The sequence below is a fragment of the Theropithecus gelada genome, chromosome 1, assembly GCF_003255815.1.
Source record: "Theropithecus gelada isolate Dixy chromosome 1, Tgel_1.0, whole genome shotgun sequence".
Taxonomy (NCBI): domain Eukaryota; kingdom Metazoa; phylum Chordata; class Mammalia; order Primates; family Cercopithecidae; genus Theropithecus; species Theropithecus gelada.
Genome location: NC_037668.1, coordinates 149,449,488 through 149,465,189, shown reverse-complemented (window position 1 = coordinate 149,465,189; position 15,702 = coordinate 149,449,488). Strand labels below are relative to the sequence as shown.

Below are 15,702 nucleotides of genomic sequence, written 5' to 3'. Positions count from 1 at the left end.
ATAAATTAGATTAACAACAGCCCCCAAAGAAGTAGAATAAGAATGTCGAGTAGAAGTTACTAGGAGATATTTGCGATCAATCTAAGAAATCACATTTTAAAAGAGGTGTCTAAAGATGGTATTGCTTTGTCTGAGATGTAGTAGTGTCTGTAACACTGAAGGTATCAAACATGGGTTAGACAAACACTTGGGGGGGATATTACAAAGAATATATTGATACTGGCTATATAGTAACCCTAGATTATTTTTACATGTTTTACAACTCTGAGAGGACGTGATTCCAGTTTTGCACGGCCACGTGCTTGGGATTCCTATGTCCCTTACTATAACACACCCAGTCTTCAGCCTGTGTTGTCTCTATTTATACTTTCTCCAACTTGCAAGACTGATAATTATTTTAATTTTTGTCTTTTAGTCTGAAATTGTATCATTTTTCTTAAAGGAGATAGAGTCCTCCTCTGTTGTCCATATTCAGCATTCAGCAAACCCTTAATAATTCAGTCTACAAAAACAGGCAGTTTTATAGGAGAAGAATGTTTTGTACAAGCTAGGTACTCCATAAATGTATGCATACATCTGAAATGCACATATATAAAATATATAAAAATACAAAGAGTTCAGTTATAAATTTAGTAAACCATAGTTTCTTAGAATTTCAGAGCCATTTGCATTGATGAAAATTTTGAAAAAAAAAAATTACTTGGATGAGATCATTTGAGCTAAGCAATTTTTTCCAGAACCAGAAAAAAAAAATCCTGCATAATTGGACCTATTAATAATACGATGAAGAGATTTGGGGAGGAGGTCTAGGAAATGTTTTTAAAGGTAAACATGTGTTTTTGTAATATCTGTAATTCATCTAGAATGTCTTAACCTCCTTACACATGGACATTTCTTTAAAGATAACCAGGAAACTAAGTTTTTCTCTAGAATCAGAAAAATACTGATTTGGAAGTATATTAATGCTAAATAATTGGGTTTTATAGGTCTTACTAATACACATAATCAGGTTTGTATGAACCCAATTAGTCCTGAAGGAAGAAAGCACAAATTATACAAATCGTTTCTACTAAGATTATACTTAATAACAATTCCTTTATTTAAATTTTATTAACTTAAGAGCTTCTTATTAATAAAATAATAGATAAATATTTACCTATTTTATGAAAACCAAATATAACACCAGGGCACACAGTAATTTCTAGATGTCCCCAGGGATCAGGAGTGAGTAGACCCAAGCCTACAAAAAATGTCTGGACTGAGGGAAGAGGTATCTTAAAGTCCTCATAAGAAGTTTCCTGAATGTTTCCCACGATTGTCAGGACACTGCTAGGACACAGGTTGGTAGCTAAGCCCTGGAGTCGCTCTACAATTAATTATATTTCTAGTTCTATATATTTCTAGTTGTATATTCTATATATTTCTATGTATTTCTACTTGTAGAGTGGAGTCACTCTAAAACTAATTGTATTTTTTATTATGACACAGCTGTAACTCATAACTCCTAGGTACCTCTTGAAGTTAAGTTGTTGTTGTTGTTGTTTAAAACTGTCAAGGTAAGAAGCAATCAGGGTTAGTGAGGGAGGAGAAGACAGCAGAAAAGACAAATATAAAGTCTCAAGTGGAGAAGGTGTTGAACATTACAGGTTTTCATTTTTCTTGACAGGCAACAAATTTTTCATACCCATTAAAACTTGCTTACCTGCTGCTAAAGTCTGTCCTGCTCCTGAAGCACTGGTCACACAACCAACTGAATTGCAGACAGTAATAGTAAACTCATATATCCTATAAGGTTTCAGTCCTTCTACAGTGTAAGATAGTTCTTGGGATTTAGCAGTGTACAGCAGCTTCAAGGCAAAAAAAAAAAAAAAAGAAAAGAAAAAGAAAGATAATAGGTAATCAGTGTGAAAATATAACCTTGGCAGTCAAAGTTCCATGAATTCAGACAGAGGGAATTATTGCCAACCACCATTAGGAATAGGATTTTTTTTTTTTTTTGAAGAGTCTCGACAAGCCAGGATTTAATTGATAATTGTACAATCACACTGTTTTATGAGGTAATAATCCAGTTCCTGAGTGGATAAATGAGAAAACCAAGTTATTGCCTCATAAAGCAGCGTGGTGGTATGGTTATTGTCACCAATGGTAGAGATAAAGATGGTGACATTGTCATTGTTATCATGATAAAGTCCAAACAAAGCCATGGGGCTTGGCCAAAAGTAACTCAGAGCAGTAATACCCAGGCTATTTGATAGGCTAGGACAGAAAGAAGTGTTGTTGCTATGTTAAATTAATACTATCATTTTCTTTATGAAAAAAAGTCACAGAAGAAAAAGAGGGAAAAAGTAAACATTAGACATATTACTGAGCATCCACATTAGGTCAATTCTCAATCATCTTTCTTTTATAAACAAGCGTATACAGATTAGATCAAACAGTTACATTATTTGAAATATTATCTTTATCACATGATTTCAAATGAAAACAGCAGATTTGAGCCAAGAAGAATGACAGGAAACTCATAGTCCATAAGTAAATTATTAAACAACGAACACTCAGAGTTGGTTCTGTCAGTATAATTTGAAGTGATCAAAAGCAACCATGTAAATTTGTTTAGGTTGTAGGTACAAAGGCCACTAGAAATTATATTCAGAAAATAAAAGTCATTAAAACAGAGAGTATGACACTAACTATGAGTACAAAACTAATTTTCTTAGGACTACTGATATATAGTCATATAAAATAATCTTCCACAAATATAAATACAGACAAATGTAAAGTTCAGTAACATTTGGAGTAGTTTTCTAGAGAACTTCTCTTTAGTGGTAAAACAAAATTCATTTGGAATATTTGCCTAGGTGTTGACTTTAAAATTTCAGTTCTAAAAAGCAGTGAGATTGGAATGTAAAATACAGTGTTTCAATAATGTTCAGAAATAAACATGGTTTTAAAGATTCTAAAACTCTAGGATAATTTAAATTTAAAACTTTTAAGCCATTTCCTTGCAATTACATTTTGAAATCAGAAAAACATCAAATACCAAGTAATTATTTCTTTTTCTAATTCTAAAATCATTATTGATGTAATGAAGATATAAACTTTTCTGTAAAATGAAATTTCACAGATAAAAACTTTTCTGTGATTTAAAATTTTCTAAGTAAAATAAGCCTTGAACTGAATTAAATGTATGAATATTGCTATGATGTTCATCCCTTTTAGAATAATCCTGGTAGAATTAAATGTAAATTTTTAGAAAATGGAATTGTTTTTAGGATAAAACACATTAAGCTATTTCTTATTTAATTTAGGAAGTACAATTATTTTTAAACAAAATATTCTTTATAGCAAGAATCTGCAATGACATAAAATAAGTAAGAAGAAATCTATACTAATATGTATTTTGATGGGCTTTTACTTCTCTACAGATGATTATTATAAATTACATTATTTTTAAAATACATTATTTGCCCCAGAACTTGCAGCATAAAATTATCACTTGGATAGATTTTGTCTTTGTCATGTACATAGAGTCAATTTATAAGTCTTATAAGATTTACCTAATTGAAAGTTTTTCATGAAATAAGTCTTCAAAGGGGTAGGAAAAACTCCACAGCAGCTTTAATTCCCACAGTAAATCTTACATCATCACCACTTTTATGTATCCCCCTGCCTCATTCTTAGGCAAAGGTTTTGTACTAGTTATTTTTATAGTAGATTTTCCCCGGGAATTTTGGCTATTTATTTACAAAGATTATAACAAGATATACTCAGGTCAGTTCAGATACAAATTTAATCATTGAGAAGGTAAAAAATTGGACTTTGTTCTGCTACTTTTGATTTCATTTCCTTGAATAGAGAATATTGCACTGGAGAGAGAGTTCAAAAGAGAATAAGGTGGGCCCAGTGCAGTGGTTCATGCCTGTAATCCCAGTACTTTGGGAGGCCTAGGCGGGTGGATCACTTGAGGCTAGGGGTTCGAGACCAACCTGGCAAAGATGGCAAAACCCTGTCTCTACTAAAAATACAAAAAAAAAATTAGTCAGGTATAGTGGCGTGCACCTGTATTCCCAGCTACTTGGAAGGCTGAAGCACAAGAATCGCTTGAACTCAGGAGGAGAAGTTTGCAGTGAACCGAGATTGCGCCACTGCACTCCAGCCTGGGTCACAGAGTGAGACTCTGTCTCAAAAAAGTAAAAACAAAAAAGAGAATAAGGTGATATATCTATGTCCTTATTCCAGTTCAGGCATAACAGCCTTTTAAATAACAACAACAACAATAAAAATACTTATTTTCCTGCCCCATTAAATGATAGCTAGTTTATAAAGTATAATGTGGTTCCATACCATTAATAATAATCACTAATAATAATGTGTCAATATTTATCAGGCTCTTTAAGCAGGTAGGTGAGCAGAAAATAGTTTTCCCATTTCACAAATGAATAAAACCAGAAGCACAGAGATGTGTGATATAGCTAATAATTGGGAGATGTGGAATATGAACAAACAGGTTGACTTCTAAGGCTGTAATTTTTATAAATAATATTTCTCCGCTTATTTTTTTCTTAGAATAACTATTATGATATGAGTAATAGATAAATCAAAACTGTATTTTACAAAGAAAGAATAGTTTATAAAGCCAAAGAATAGTAAAAACAACAAAATAAAACATCAAATATAAATGAGATAAAACATGGCAAGGACCACATGGAAGTTATAACCAAATTTACCTTAAATCCCATGTTATACCAGATTGGTAGACTAACCTGTTTAAGTTAAAAGATTTATTTGTTGTGTTTTATCATGAGATAGTTGCAAATGAGTCAACACATAGATTAATGAAAAATAAGTAACCGTAAATTATTTATTGGCTCTTTTTTGTCCAGTATACAAAATAAAATTGTGTGTTATACATGCATTCTGTCCACTAAAAAGGCTTAGAAAAACATGGAAAACCTATTAGTAGTGGATTGTATAGTGTCTCCCAAAAATTCAGAATGAGAATTTATTTGGAAAATGAGATACTTGCAGATATAATTAATTAGTTGTCATCCTGGATTTCAGGTTGGTTTAAAATCCAATGACTGGTATCTTTATGGGAGAAATGAGAGGGACACACAGATCCAGAGGAGACAGAGACACAGAGTAGGACTTGTGAAGACAGAGGCAGCAGATATTAGTTATGTTGCCACAAGCCAAGGAACACCAGGAGCCATGGGTAAGTGGAAGAGAAGAAATGTCTCCTAGAGCCTGTGGGGAACTTGGTCGTACTAACACCTAAATTTCCGTTGTTTTAAGACACTCAGTTTATGTTAATTTGTTACACCAGCCCGAGGACACAAATACTCTAGGGTACAAAGATCTGACCTCCTAACTTAATTTGAGACAAGCTAAGAGGGTCATTTCAGCTCCAGAACTACCCACAGAATCCACTGAGGCTGCTTCCGCTATTGCATCACAGTTCAGCTCCTTTGCTGCTCAATCCTACATACTTTATCACTTCACATTTGTTGTTTCTGAAAGTGCTCCCCCAATAACCCTCCTGTACTTAGTCTTCTACCAAGAGTCTGTTTCTGGGGGAATTTGCCCTAAGACAGTCATAACAGGAGTGGCCCTGGGAATGAGACTCTGAAACGATAGTTTGGGCCTCCATCATCCACCCACTGGTGTACAGTGATCTCATCACAGACAGCAGGTAGAGTACTGATAGTCCACAGCATGCCCTAGTGGTTCAATGCTGAAACTTCCATTAGTGGTGAACTGCGATGAGTTACCAGTAGAAGGTAATTCACTGGTTTGGTGGAATCAGTAATGATAAGCACTACTCTGGGGAAACTAGTAATTATAAGGACTATGCATGGATCTTGCTGGTTGCTATCAATGCACTGAAGAAAGACAAAGGAAATCTGAGGGTGATTAATCGCCAATTTAAGACAAACTATAAAAGCCACCTTGACAGTATTCTTTCTCTATACCAATAGCATCGTATTAAATGAATCAGATAAGCAGGAAATGGTAGGTATGCAGAGGCAAGACATATGTGTTCTAGAAAGTGGGAGAGCAATATTATGAAGATTAAGGCATCTGCCATATCAGTGAAGTTTTTAGGAGTTCATGCGGCCTGAGACATGCTAGGATAGCCCCTCCAAAATACAGGACAAATTGCACCTTGCATCTACCACCACTAAGAAGGAAACAGAATGTCTAGTTGACCTCTTCACGTTCTGAAGGGAGCATATTCTACATCTGAGAATACTGTTCTGAGAAATTTACTGAATAATATGAAATGCTTCCAGGTTTGAGTGCATCCCAGAGTAGGAAAGGGCTCTGCACCAGGTCCAGCCTGTGGTACAGGCAGATCAACCACTTGGGACATAATGTGTAGTAAATTTTACAGCACTAGAAGTAAGCATGGTGGGAAAAGATGTTTCAAGGCACATACAGAAAGAAAATCACAAGGCAGATAGACCCCAAGAGCTTGGAACAAAGACATAACATGTAATGGAAACTATATACCATTTGCTAAATGGCCCTAGCACGCTTTCAGGCTTCAGTAAAAACAGAACAACTTGTCATGGAACACCAAATAGCCATGCAGCTAGAGCTACTTTTTTATAATCTGTAAATTGTCTCAGCCAAGTCTTGAGGTTAGAAGGGCGCAACAGAAATGCATCATAAAATGGAAGTGGATGTCTGAGATTGGGTATAAGCAGAGCCAAAAGCCATAATGCATTGTACAAGCAGGTGGTTCAGGCCCCCATGACATCTACAATTCTTATACTGGTGGCTCAACCTCAGCTCCTACCTATGACCCATGGGAGGCCCCTTACGAGATAAAAGAATGGGAGGAAAAAAAGCAGAGGTTAGTTTACAGATAGGACGTCTTGGTATGTGGCTGCAAGCCAAAAATGGTAGCTGTTGCTCTACAACCCTCCCTCATCAGAAATGGCCCTGCGGAACAGCAGAGAGAAGAAATCCTCTTAATGGGCAGAACTTCAGGCAGTTCACTTGCTCACACATGTTGTATGGAAAGAGACGTGTCTCAAGGTAAAACATACCTGGACAATATGGCAGTGGCTTGGAAATATTGGCCAAGGGAATGAATAAAGAAAGATGGAAGGATCAGGAACTAGGAATTCTGGGAAAGAAAAATGTGGCTAGATCTATGGGAGTAGGCATAAAGTGTAAAGATCTTTTTATCTCATGCTAATGCCCAGCGAAGAGCATCTCTCTCAGAAGAGGCACTGAGCAACCAACTACACAGAATAACTCGTTCAGTTGACATCCTTCCACCAGCTTCTGCTATTGGCCACCTGGATGCTGGTAAAATGGGCAGAGAAGTATATCAGCCACAACTAGAGAGAACAAGAGCCTCTCATCCTCTAGGAGTGCTATGTGTATTAAATGAATTGGTCCACGTACACAGTAAAGCCTCAGTAACTTTTAGCTATGATAATTATTCTTACTACTGCTAGCTGGAGGATGAATTACTAGAAGGAAATATGTTACTGTATATTCAAAACCTTGAACATCTTCGTAACTCATTTTGATATAAGCTGTGATAAATTTAATTCTTCGGATTTTTTGAAGGAAGTAGAAATGTATAAGAAATGTACATGTAAGACGTTTTTATCAATGTTATTTATATTTCCAAAATAATTAATACAATACAATATTAACTGACTGTGGGCTGGTTAAATAATCATTGTGTGTCCAAATAACATGATAGTACACAGTTAATGAAAGTCAACTTCCTATAAAGTATTTAAGGATACGTGATAAATGGAAAAAGCAAGTCTTGTGAAATAAATTCTACCAACTTAGTTTCAATATATGGTTATACCAGAAAAAAACAAGTGACATGCAAAGAGGGAGGCTTGTACACATAATATTATACTTAAAAAATGCCCCGTTTAACCAACATAGAGGGAGGCTTCTGTCATAGAATTCTGCAAACTCAAAAAATGTCCAAATGAAGCCCTAAGCCAATTCTGAAAGGACATTAGTTAAATATAACAATACCTGTGAAAACACCACAGGAATAGACTGCTGAAGTGATTGTTCAGAAATCATATTGATGTCATACCCCACAACTTTTCCTCTTGTAACATTATCTGCTGGCTTCTCCCAGGAGATATCGAGAGAGTACGAAGAGAGTGGAACGACTGAAGGAGGGATCATGAATACAGGTGCTATCAATGAGAACAATAACAACAACATCAAAACAGTGAATGCCGTCCCTATATATTTTCAAACTGAATTCACACATTCATTTCAGTTTCTGAAATACCTTGTACCTTTTAAAATATTCTGCTTTGAAAAAGCCCAAGAATATGCTGGTATATGTAAAAAGTATTCACTTTTTAAGATGTTATCTGAAAGTATATTCTCCATCTTCATATTACCAGCTACTTTCTATTTACAAAATAAAAATCTCATAGGAATTTGCTTGTGTTCACAAAGATAACTAATGGATAGTTAGATAGAAAATTGTAAGTCTTATGAGTATCTAAAAGAAGCCACAAAAATAGAATATCTCAGTTCAAAAAGTTCAGAAAAATGCATGGTGATGTACTGGATTTCCCATGTAGGGAAATATGTCATTGAGCCAATCCAATTCAGCTGGCTGAATATTATTCTTCAGAAAGGGGTAAACCTAAAGCATCCTAAATAACCCCAATGAATGTCTCAAAGTTTTTGTTAACTTTTTATTGAAACGTTCAGGTTACATACACATGCATTTCCCCCCTGCCACTCTTGAGCTCTTTACAAGGATTTTAAATGTGCTAACCAAAGGTATATTATCAAAGGAACTCATTGCACTTTCATTAGTTAGTGACCCATAAGATTACGAGGGCCCAGTATTGCAGTTTCACCCATTACTTTTCATTTCTGACCTTGATTTTCCCCTTCCAGAATGCCATGCCTCATCACTTGTGCTATCATGGCTCTATTATTTGTCCAAGATGGCTGGTAGTCATTAAGAGATGCTCAAGCACAATGCGTATTTTATTCATGAAATGATTCCCTTGGACATCAACCTAAAGCTACCCTCATCCTCCATACTCCTAACAGGTCAAATTTAGATCAGGACTTGGGTTTCTTTGATATTGACAGATTAAACACATAACAAAAGTGTGTTTTTTTCTTAAAGGCTCATGAAATTTAAGTGTTTTTAATATAAAAAATAAAGTGGAGGATTAAAAATTTTTGCTTTAATGAAGATACTCCAGAAAATTTAGATATATTGTCCTCCTTCCTTATCATCATGCCAACTGCTTACAAGCACACTTGTGAATTATAGATTTTGATGTCCAGGATTCTGTCATTATGTATAATCTAGTACCTAAACTATTTATTTTGGAAAGATAAATAAAAACCAAGACAAACTTGTGGAATTTGTTGACTGTTATCTCTTTCACTGAACATAAATTATGCTATATATGGAGCAAGATGAGATATGTGTCCAATCCACTTCAAGAGTGGAAACCAAATGCTATTTTTGACAAACATTCCCAAAAGACTATAACTATAGTTAAGCCATTTTCGCCCCATGAATTAATAACTAAAGCATTTACTTTTGCCCCCTAAAACTTACTGCAAGTACTTTATGACCTTGAGTTGTTTATGTAACAAACCCATATATACGAAAATTTTCCTTGGTCTGTGGAAGTTTCTAATTCTTGCTTTTCAAAATGTACTTTAGCAGTACTTTGACTTTAATCTGAGGAAGCACTTGCATTCAGAGGTTTTAAAAGTAGAACTTAAAGCATTGATATTTACCTGATTCTCCCGTTCTTTCTGAGACCCAGGCAGAAGACACACTTCCAGCCATATTCACAGCTAAGACTCTAAACTCATACTTGGTATATGGCTCCAAGCCAGTGATGGTTGTCATTGTTTGAGGAGGTTTTAATGCATTTTCATTGGCCGATTCTGCAAATGACTGAGGACTGAGCCAACCACTGCTCTGAAAAACTCGACTTTCCTCAGATGTGGTTTCTTTAGTAGATCTCAGTCTTCTCATGTATAGTTCATACCTTATAATTATTCCTAGAGAAATTAAATAGTGAATCTAGGTAATTCATCAGACAAAGGGGTTACTTTAGGGGTATGGTAGGGACAGGTCATTTAAAGAGTGCTGGATTTTCATTATCTTTCTAATTAGATTACTGTCAATTTCCTTAGCATTCAAAATGTAGTGATTTAGTAGTTTTGTAATCTAGATGATAGGTACATAGAAGACAACAAACTGATATGTAGATGAATGTATAAAATACTATTAAAGGTGTATGCATGGGGAAAACAAACCAAAATGGACAACATATAGACAAAAAATAATTACAATTTATCACAGCTAAATTCAATCTTTTTTGGAATTAATGGTCATAATTTCTATTAAGAATGGTCAATTCTTTTGGGGAAATTGATCACTGTAGCTCCAGTCTGTATTCTTTCAAACTTGGAGGTTTTAATTTAACTTGTTTAACATAAGCCCTGTTTGCATAAATGTTATAGTCAATTTCTACCCAGTTTTATCAAATAACTTTACAAATCTAAAGAAAGATTTTGCTATAATACGTACATGATATAAATGATTAAAAATCTGTGAATGTGTGTCTGGCCTATATAACCAAGGGTTCAATTGTATGAATGCAAAAATTAACTTAATGGAGTCAGTTAGCTTATATACATATTTTTTGTATTATTTTATATCTTTTTCTTGCTTAGAAGAGAAAATGTATTGCTTGTGGGTGCCCTAACTTGTGACACAGTCAAATATAATGCATTTCATAAGTGAGTTTCAAATTATAAACATCATTTGTGTTATGGCAGATGTCATTAAGAGCAAAGATAATATTAGCCTTTTAAGGGGCAATTTAATTGAATGGAATTTGTTATTAGATTAGAAGAAATACACTTGTTCCACTAACCAGGACAAACACTATCTTATATCTTTAGAAACTGTTTCTTAATTATTATATTGTACAGTTATAAAAAGGAATACACTTGCCAAACTCCTAATTGCACAATTACAATAGATTCTCATTCATGTCTTGCCCAAGAAGGGGAATCTTGGCCTTGGATTCTTACCGTTTAGTTCCATTGGTGGAGACCATTCTACATGAAGTTCTGTAGAACTGATTTTCTGCACCTTAGGTGGACTCAGTCTTTGGGGAGGGGCCTGGGCTGTGGTCACGGTAATAGGCAAGCTGTGTAAACAGCCCCCGCTAGTACACGCCTGTACAGAAAAATAGTACTTGGCAAATGGAACCAGATTCCAGATGGTAGCTGAGGTTGCATGACCTTCATAGGAAACACATGGCTGACCACCAGCCAAAGGGACACAGGACAAAATATACTTCTCTATAGGACCAGATTGATTTGAGAGTGTTGTCCAGGTAAGTGTCACAGAGTCTGAGCCAACAGGAATGATATAACTTAAAGTCAAGTTTCCCTCTGGGACCCCTGGTTTTGTCCTGAAAGTGACAGTTACACTCCTTGTTGAACCATGCACATTGGTGGTCTCAATGTAATAGGAATATTTGGTATATGGTAACAGGTCAGTGTCTAAGAAGTATTGAACACCTGAAATGAAAAGAAAAAAAAAGTTACATTTCACAAGTTGGTGAAGAATCATTGCTAACTGCTTTCCTATCATATTATTTAATTACATAAACTATACCAATTTACTCTTTTGGTTAAGGATACATTTCATATTTTTAAAATTGAAATAATGTAAATACCAGTTGATTGCTTTTATTATTGAGTATAACATAAGAAAAGCGTCATTTGTAATAAAGAATATTTAGATGTTTGCTTTAGCTCTTGTTTTGCTTTTCATAATGTCCTTTTGTTAGAGGGTCTAAGAGAAAGTCCTTTCAGTTCTCCAAAACAGAAAAGTAACTATGTTTCCTCTATGTAACTGGTTTGCTTGTTAAACACTAAACACACCAGACCAAGGGTCAGTAAACTACCACCAAGGGGTAAATCTGTCACCTGACCAACATCTTGACTGGAAAATTTTCTTATTTTCTGACCTACAGAAATTATAAATGTTTATTGTCTTAAGCTGCTAAATTTTGGAGACATTTGTTATCAGCAATGAAGAATTTACACAACAGACGTTTCAGATAAGCAGGACTTCTATGCATGAAGGATTGTGAGGGCAGAGAGAACAGCTACAAAGAGGTTTTAAAAAAATAAGATAGGGAGTGGAGGTGATTAGGCACGTGACTGGAAATGCTTGCTCTCTAAGGACAGGAAACACATTGTAGGATAGTGAAACACACAAATGCCAGAGTGGCTGCTGCCTGCTCCCTGATGCGGCTGTTTGTATGGGAGATGGGAGCAGGGTTCCATTATGCAGGGGTGCCCTATAGCAATATGAAGGTCCTAGCACATTTATGTGCTTCCCCTTCCCCTTCCTTCCTTCCTTCCTTCCTTCCTTCCTTCGGTCCTTCGGTCCTTCCTTCCTTCCTTCTTTCCGACAGGAGATAGAATTTTATTGTGGAAAAGCTGAGTTCGCAAAAGACTGAAACAGCAACAATGTTTAGCCTAGCCCATCTATTTACAGTACATAGGGGTTGGGGTTTCCCATACACATATGTATTGCTCTCCCCTAGCCTAGATTTATCCCCATCAGCAACTTTCATTTCTTTCCATTGTCCACAAAAGACACAACTCTTCAGGTGATAACCTATCATGTAAACCTTGGCATTCTTTGTCACCCAGGCTGGAGTGCAGTAGCACAATCTCGCCTCACTGCAACCTCTGCCTCCAGGTTCAAGCGATTCTCCTGCCTCAGTCTCCCGAATAGAATAGCTGGGACTACAGGCGCCCACCACCATGCCTGGCTAATTTTTGTATTTTTTGTAGATGGGGTTGCACCATTTTGCCTGGGCTGGTTTGAACCCATGGGCTCAAGTGGTCCGCCCACCTCAGCCTCCCAAAGTGCTGGGATGAGAGACATGAGCCACCGCACCCGGCCTTTCTTCCCAGTCTACAGCTCCTACAGAGCACTCTGGGGTCTGACTGCTCAGTGGAGGAGGCTTCCACCGGTGTTGTGGGGGGCACCTTGGGCATTGACTCAGGTAGGGGCCACTGTCTTGTCAGAGATGACCCTGATAGAGCCGAGGAAGCTGAGACAGTTCTCTCTCTGGTGACTGTTTTCAGTTGTACCATGGGTCCCAGGGGTCGCCTGAGATCAGGGTAGGGGCTGGCGGAAGAGCACTCACAGTCCCATGAGAGGTACTGAAGTCAAGGTCCCAGGTTTCAATCTGGGGCATGTGGTACCTGAGGAGACCATGATCCCTGGCTTCTTGGATGGCCCGTGTCAATCCCATGTGCTGCTTTATGCAGATTCCTGTGTATGGAGCATGGAAGATGATAACCATGGACAAACTCTTCCAAGAGCACAACATGCAACTTGTGATCTCGGCAGATGGGGCAGGGATTCCCAGCAATTTTATTCCCGCAAATCTATGTATTTCGAGTCCACTGTAGGGGTATACCACCTTGTGATTGCCGTGGTAGTCAGCCCAGACACGGCAAGAACCTATCCCTCCTGGTATTCTTCTGATTCCAGGTATTTCCAGGGTTCATTCTTATAAGGGGAAATGGGAACTGGGGACAAAGAATCCTTCTCAGAGGGAGCTTTGGTGCCAAGAGTCTAGAGGGGAACCTGAACTCCCTGGGCACCTCGGAAGAGAGAAAGGTTAGGAAGTCGCCTCAGCAGGGGGTTTAATGTGGACGCCGCCATCTTGACGTAGCCCAGCGCAGGAATTTCTTGGTTTCTTGAACCAAGAAACCAAGGTGAGGGTGCAGTGTTGAGAGCAGGTGAGTCTACTATGGGACCTTCTGTGGCTGGGACAAAGTCACTCTTCCACCTCTGAGAGGGCTAAAGGGTGGATGTAGGAGATGGAAAAAAAAAAAAAAAAAAAAAAAACCTCAGGAATTTCTCAGCAATAGCAAAAGCCTAGGGAAGACTAAAATAATAGTGTGTTCAGGAAGCCCTGACCAAGCTGAGAATGAACACACGTTCACCAGCTTCATGCATCAGACATTGATGCCTTGAGGATGCCAAGGGTTAAGATCTGGCCAGCTACACCGTACAAATGAGACTGCATCCTCTAAAGGGCCTTCTGCAAATGGCCAGAGGGAAGCTGCCCTTCCCCAAATGTCATGGCCGTTGAGGGAGGGGAATAATTAAAGACTGAACAATACAAGGGAGTATGTGAATGAAAGATGGTTTTTTCATTCTATTGCATATGCCATTGCAAATTCTTCATGAAAATATGTTGAGTATTGTATTAGAGTACAATCAGGACATAGAAACCACAGAGTAATTTGTACAAGTAAAGTTTAAAGAATGATTGATTACAACATGGTTTTACTTCCTAAGTGGTACAGAAAACTCTAAAGAATATGGGAATAGAAGTGACAGGGGAAAGACACCATCCTTAGTGCTAAGGCAGAGCACCCAAAGAAGGACCATATTTGTCCCCTAGGGCTGAGACTCAGACTTTCTAGACAGCGTGCAGTTGTGGCTCATTGTTATTTCAATAAATATTTATTAGGTTAGATTAAAGTTACCCTTATCCCACAATAAGGCTGTTGAAAATATTAACAAAATTTGAAAAATCACTGATGGCTAGAACAATGATGGAAAATAATCTATTTAACATGCCAAAAGCCAAAACCTAAAAGACAAAAATAAATTTCAGTGCTGAATATTCCAAAAGATTGTCTGGCTTAAATTGGAAGTTGGAAGACCTATAACCTGATGACAATTAAAAGAAGTACAGTACTTGCTGGATTTTTGTAGCAACTGAAAAATGGAATATAATCCTAATAGATCAGAGTGTATTATACAAGAGTACTTGTATTTCTTACTTAATAAGAAATTGGAATCAGATAGAATTAGGATGGAAATATGCATTTGTGTAGGAATATCATATAAGGCAATTTATAGTGTGAAATAAATAAAAGCATTTGAAAGGGTATGAATAGGATACCCATTAATGATATCATAACAAAAAAATAATACTCAGGTAAAAAGAGCTCTTATCTCAAGGTAGTTGCTCTCCTTGGCTGGGGTACAGATCTTTAACTCTGAGTTTGAAAATTTGCTGTTACTACAGACTTCTGCATTTTCAGAGCAACATTTAAAATCCTTGGCTCTGCACTGATTTTTGATCTTGGCTGATACCCTCCCGGTTTGTAGCACTCCCCCAGTGTACCACCTACCAAAGCTACATGGAACTGACCATGATTGCTGAATATATCTTATTTTCTCATATACTTCCATGTCTTTTAACACAAAATTTATTTCATGACAATCACTCTTCCTTAACTACAGTATCTGGCTAATTCAGCTTATATTCCTTCCTTACTGGAAAACTTTCAGTGGTTCTCAATCACCATCATTGCCACCACAGGTACAGTTACATTTCCTACACCTCCTACGCCACCCTGTGTTTTCTTAACACCCCAAGTTTACTCTGGTTCAACATTTATATATTTTATTGTTACTTTGGTTTATTTATATGTCTCCCCACTCCGTAAGGACAACTATTCCTTTCGTCTTTGTATTTCTAGTGGCTGATACAGTTTCCGGTCAGGAATAAGCACTGATCAAAATTTTATTTATTAAACACATGAATGATTTTTCTATACATATCTGATCTATTGTTCCAGGAAATA

General features: G+C 36.8%; 1 protein-coding gene and 1 pseudogene across 2 annotated transcripts in view; both read right to left on the bottom strand.

The window, feature by feature from the left end:
- Positions 1-15,702, bottom strand: part of USH2A (usherin) — a 795,153-nt gene that overhangs the window by 560,668 nt on the left and 218,783 nt on the right. For both annotated transcript variants that reach the window (XM_025367266.1, XM_025367257.1), the window contains 4 exons: positions 11,092-11,586; positions 9,781-10,050; positions 8,020-8,189; positions 1,703-1,847 (listed from right to left, as the gene is read on the bottom strand). In XM_025367266.1, coding sequence (XP_025223051.1) covers positions 1,703-1,847; positions 8,020-8,189; positions 9,781-10,050; positions 11,092-11,586 — 1,080 coding nt within the window. The remainder of the gene's footprint in view (positions 1-1,702; positions 1,848-8,019; positions 8,190-9,780; positions 10,051-11,091; positions 11,587-15,702) is intronic.
- LOC112634087 lies at positions 12,145-13,759 on the bottom strand (annotated as a pseudogene).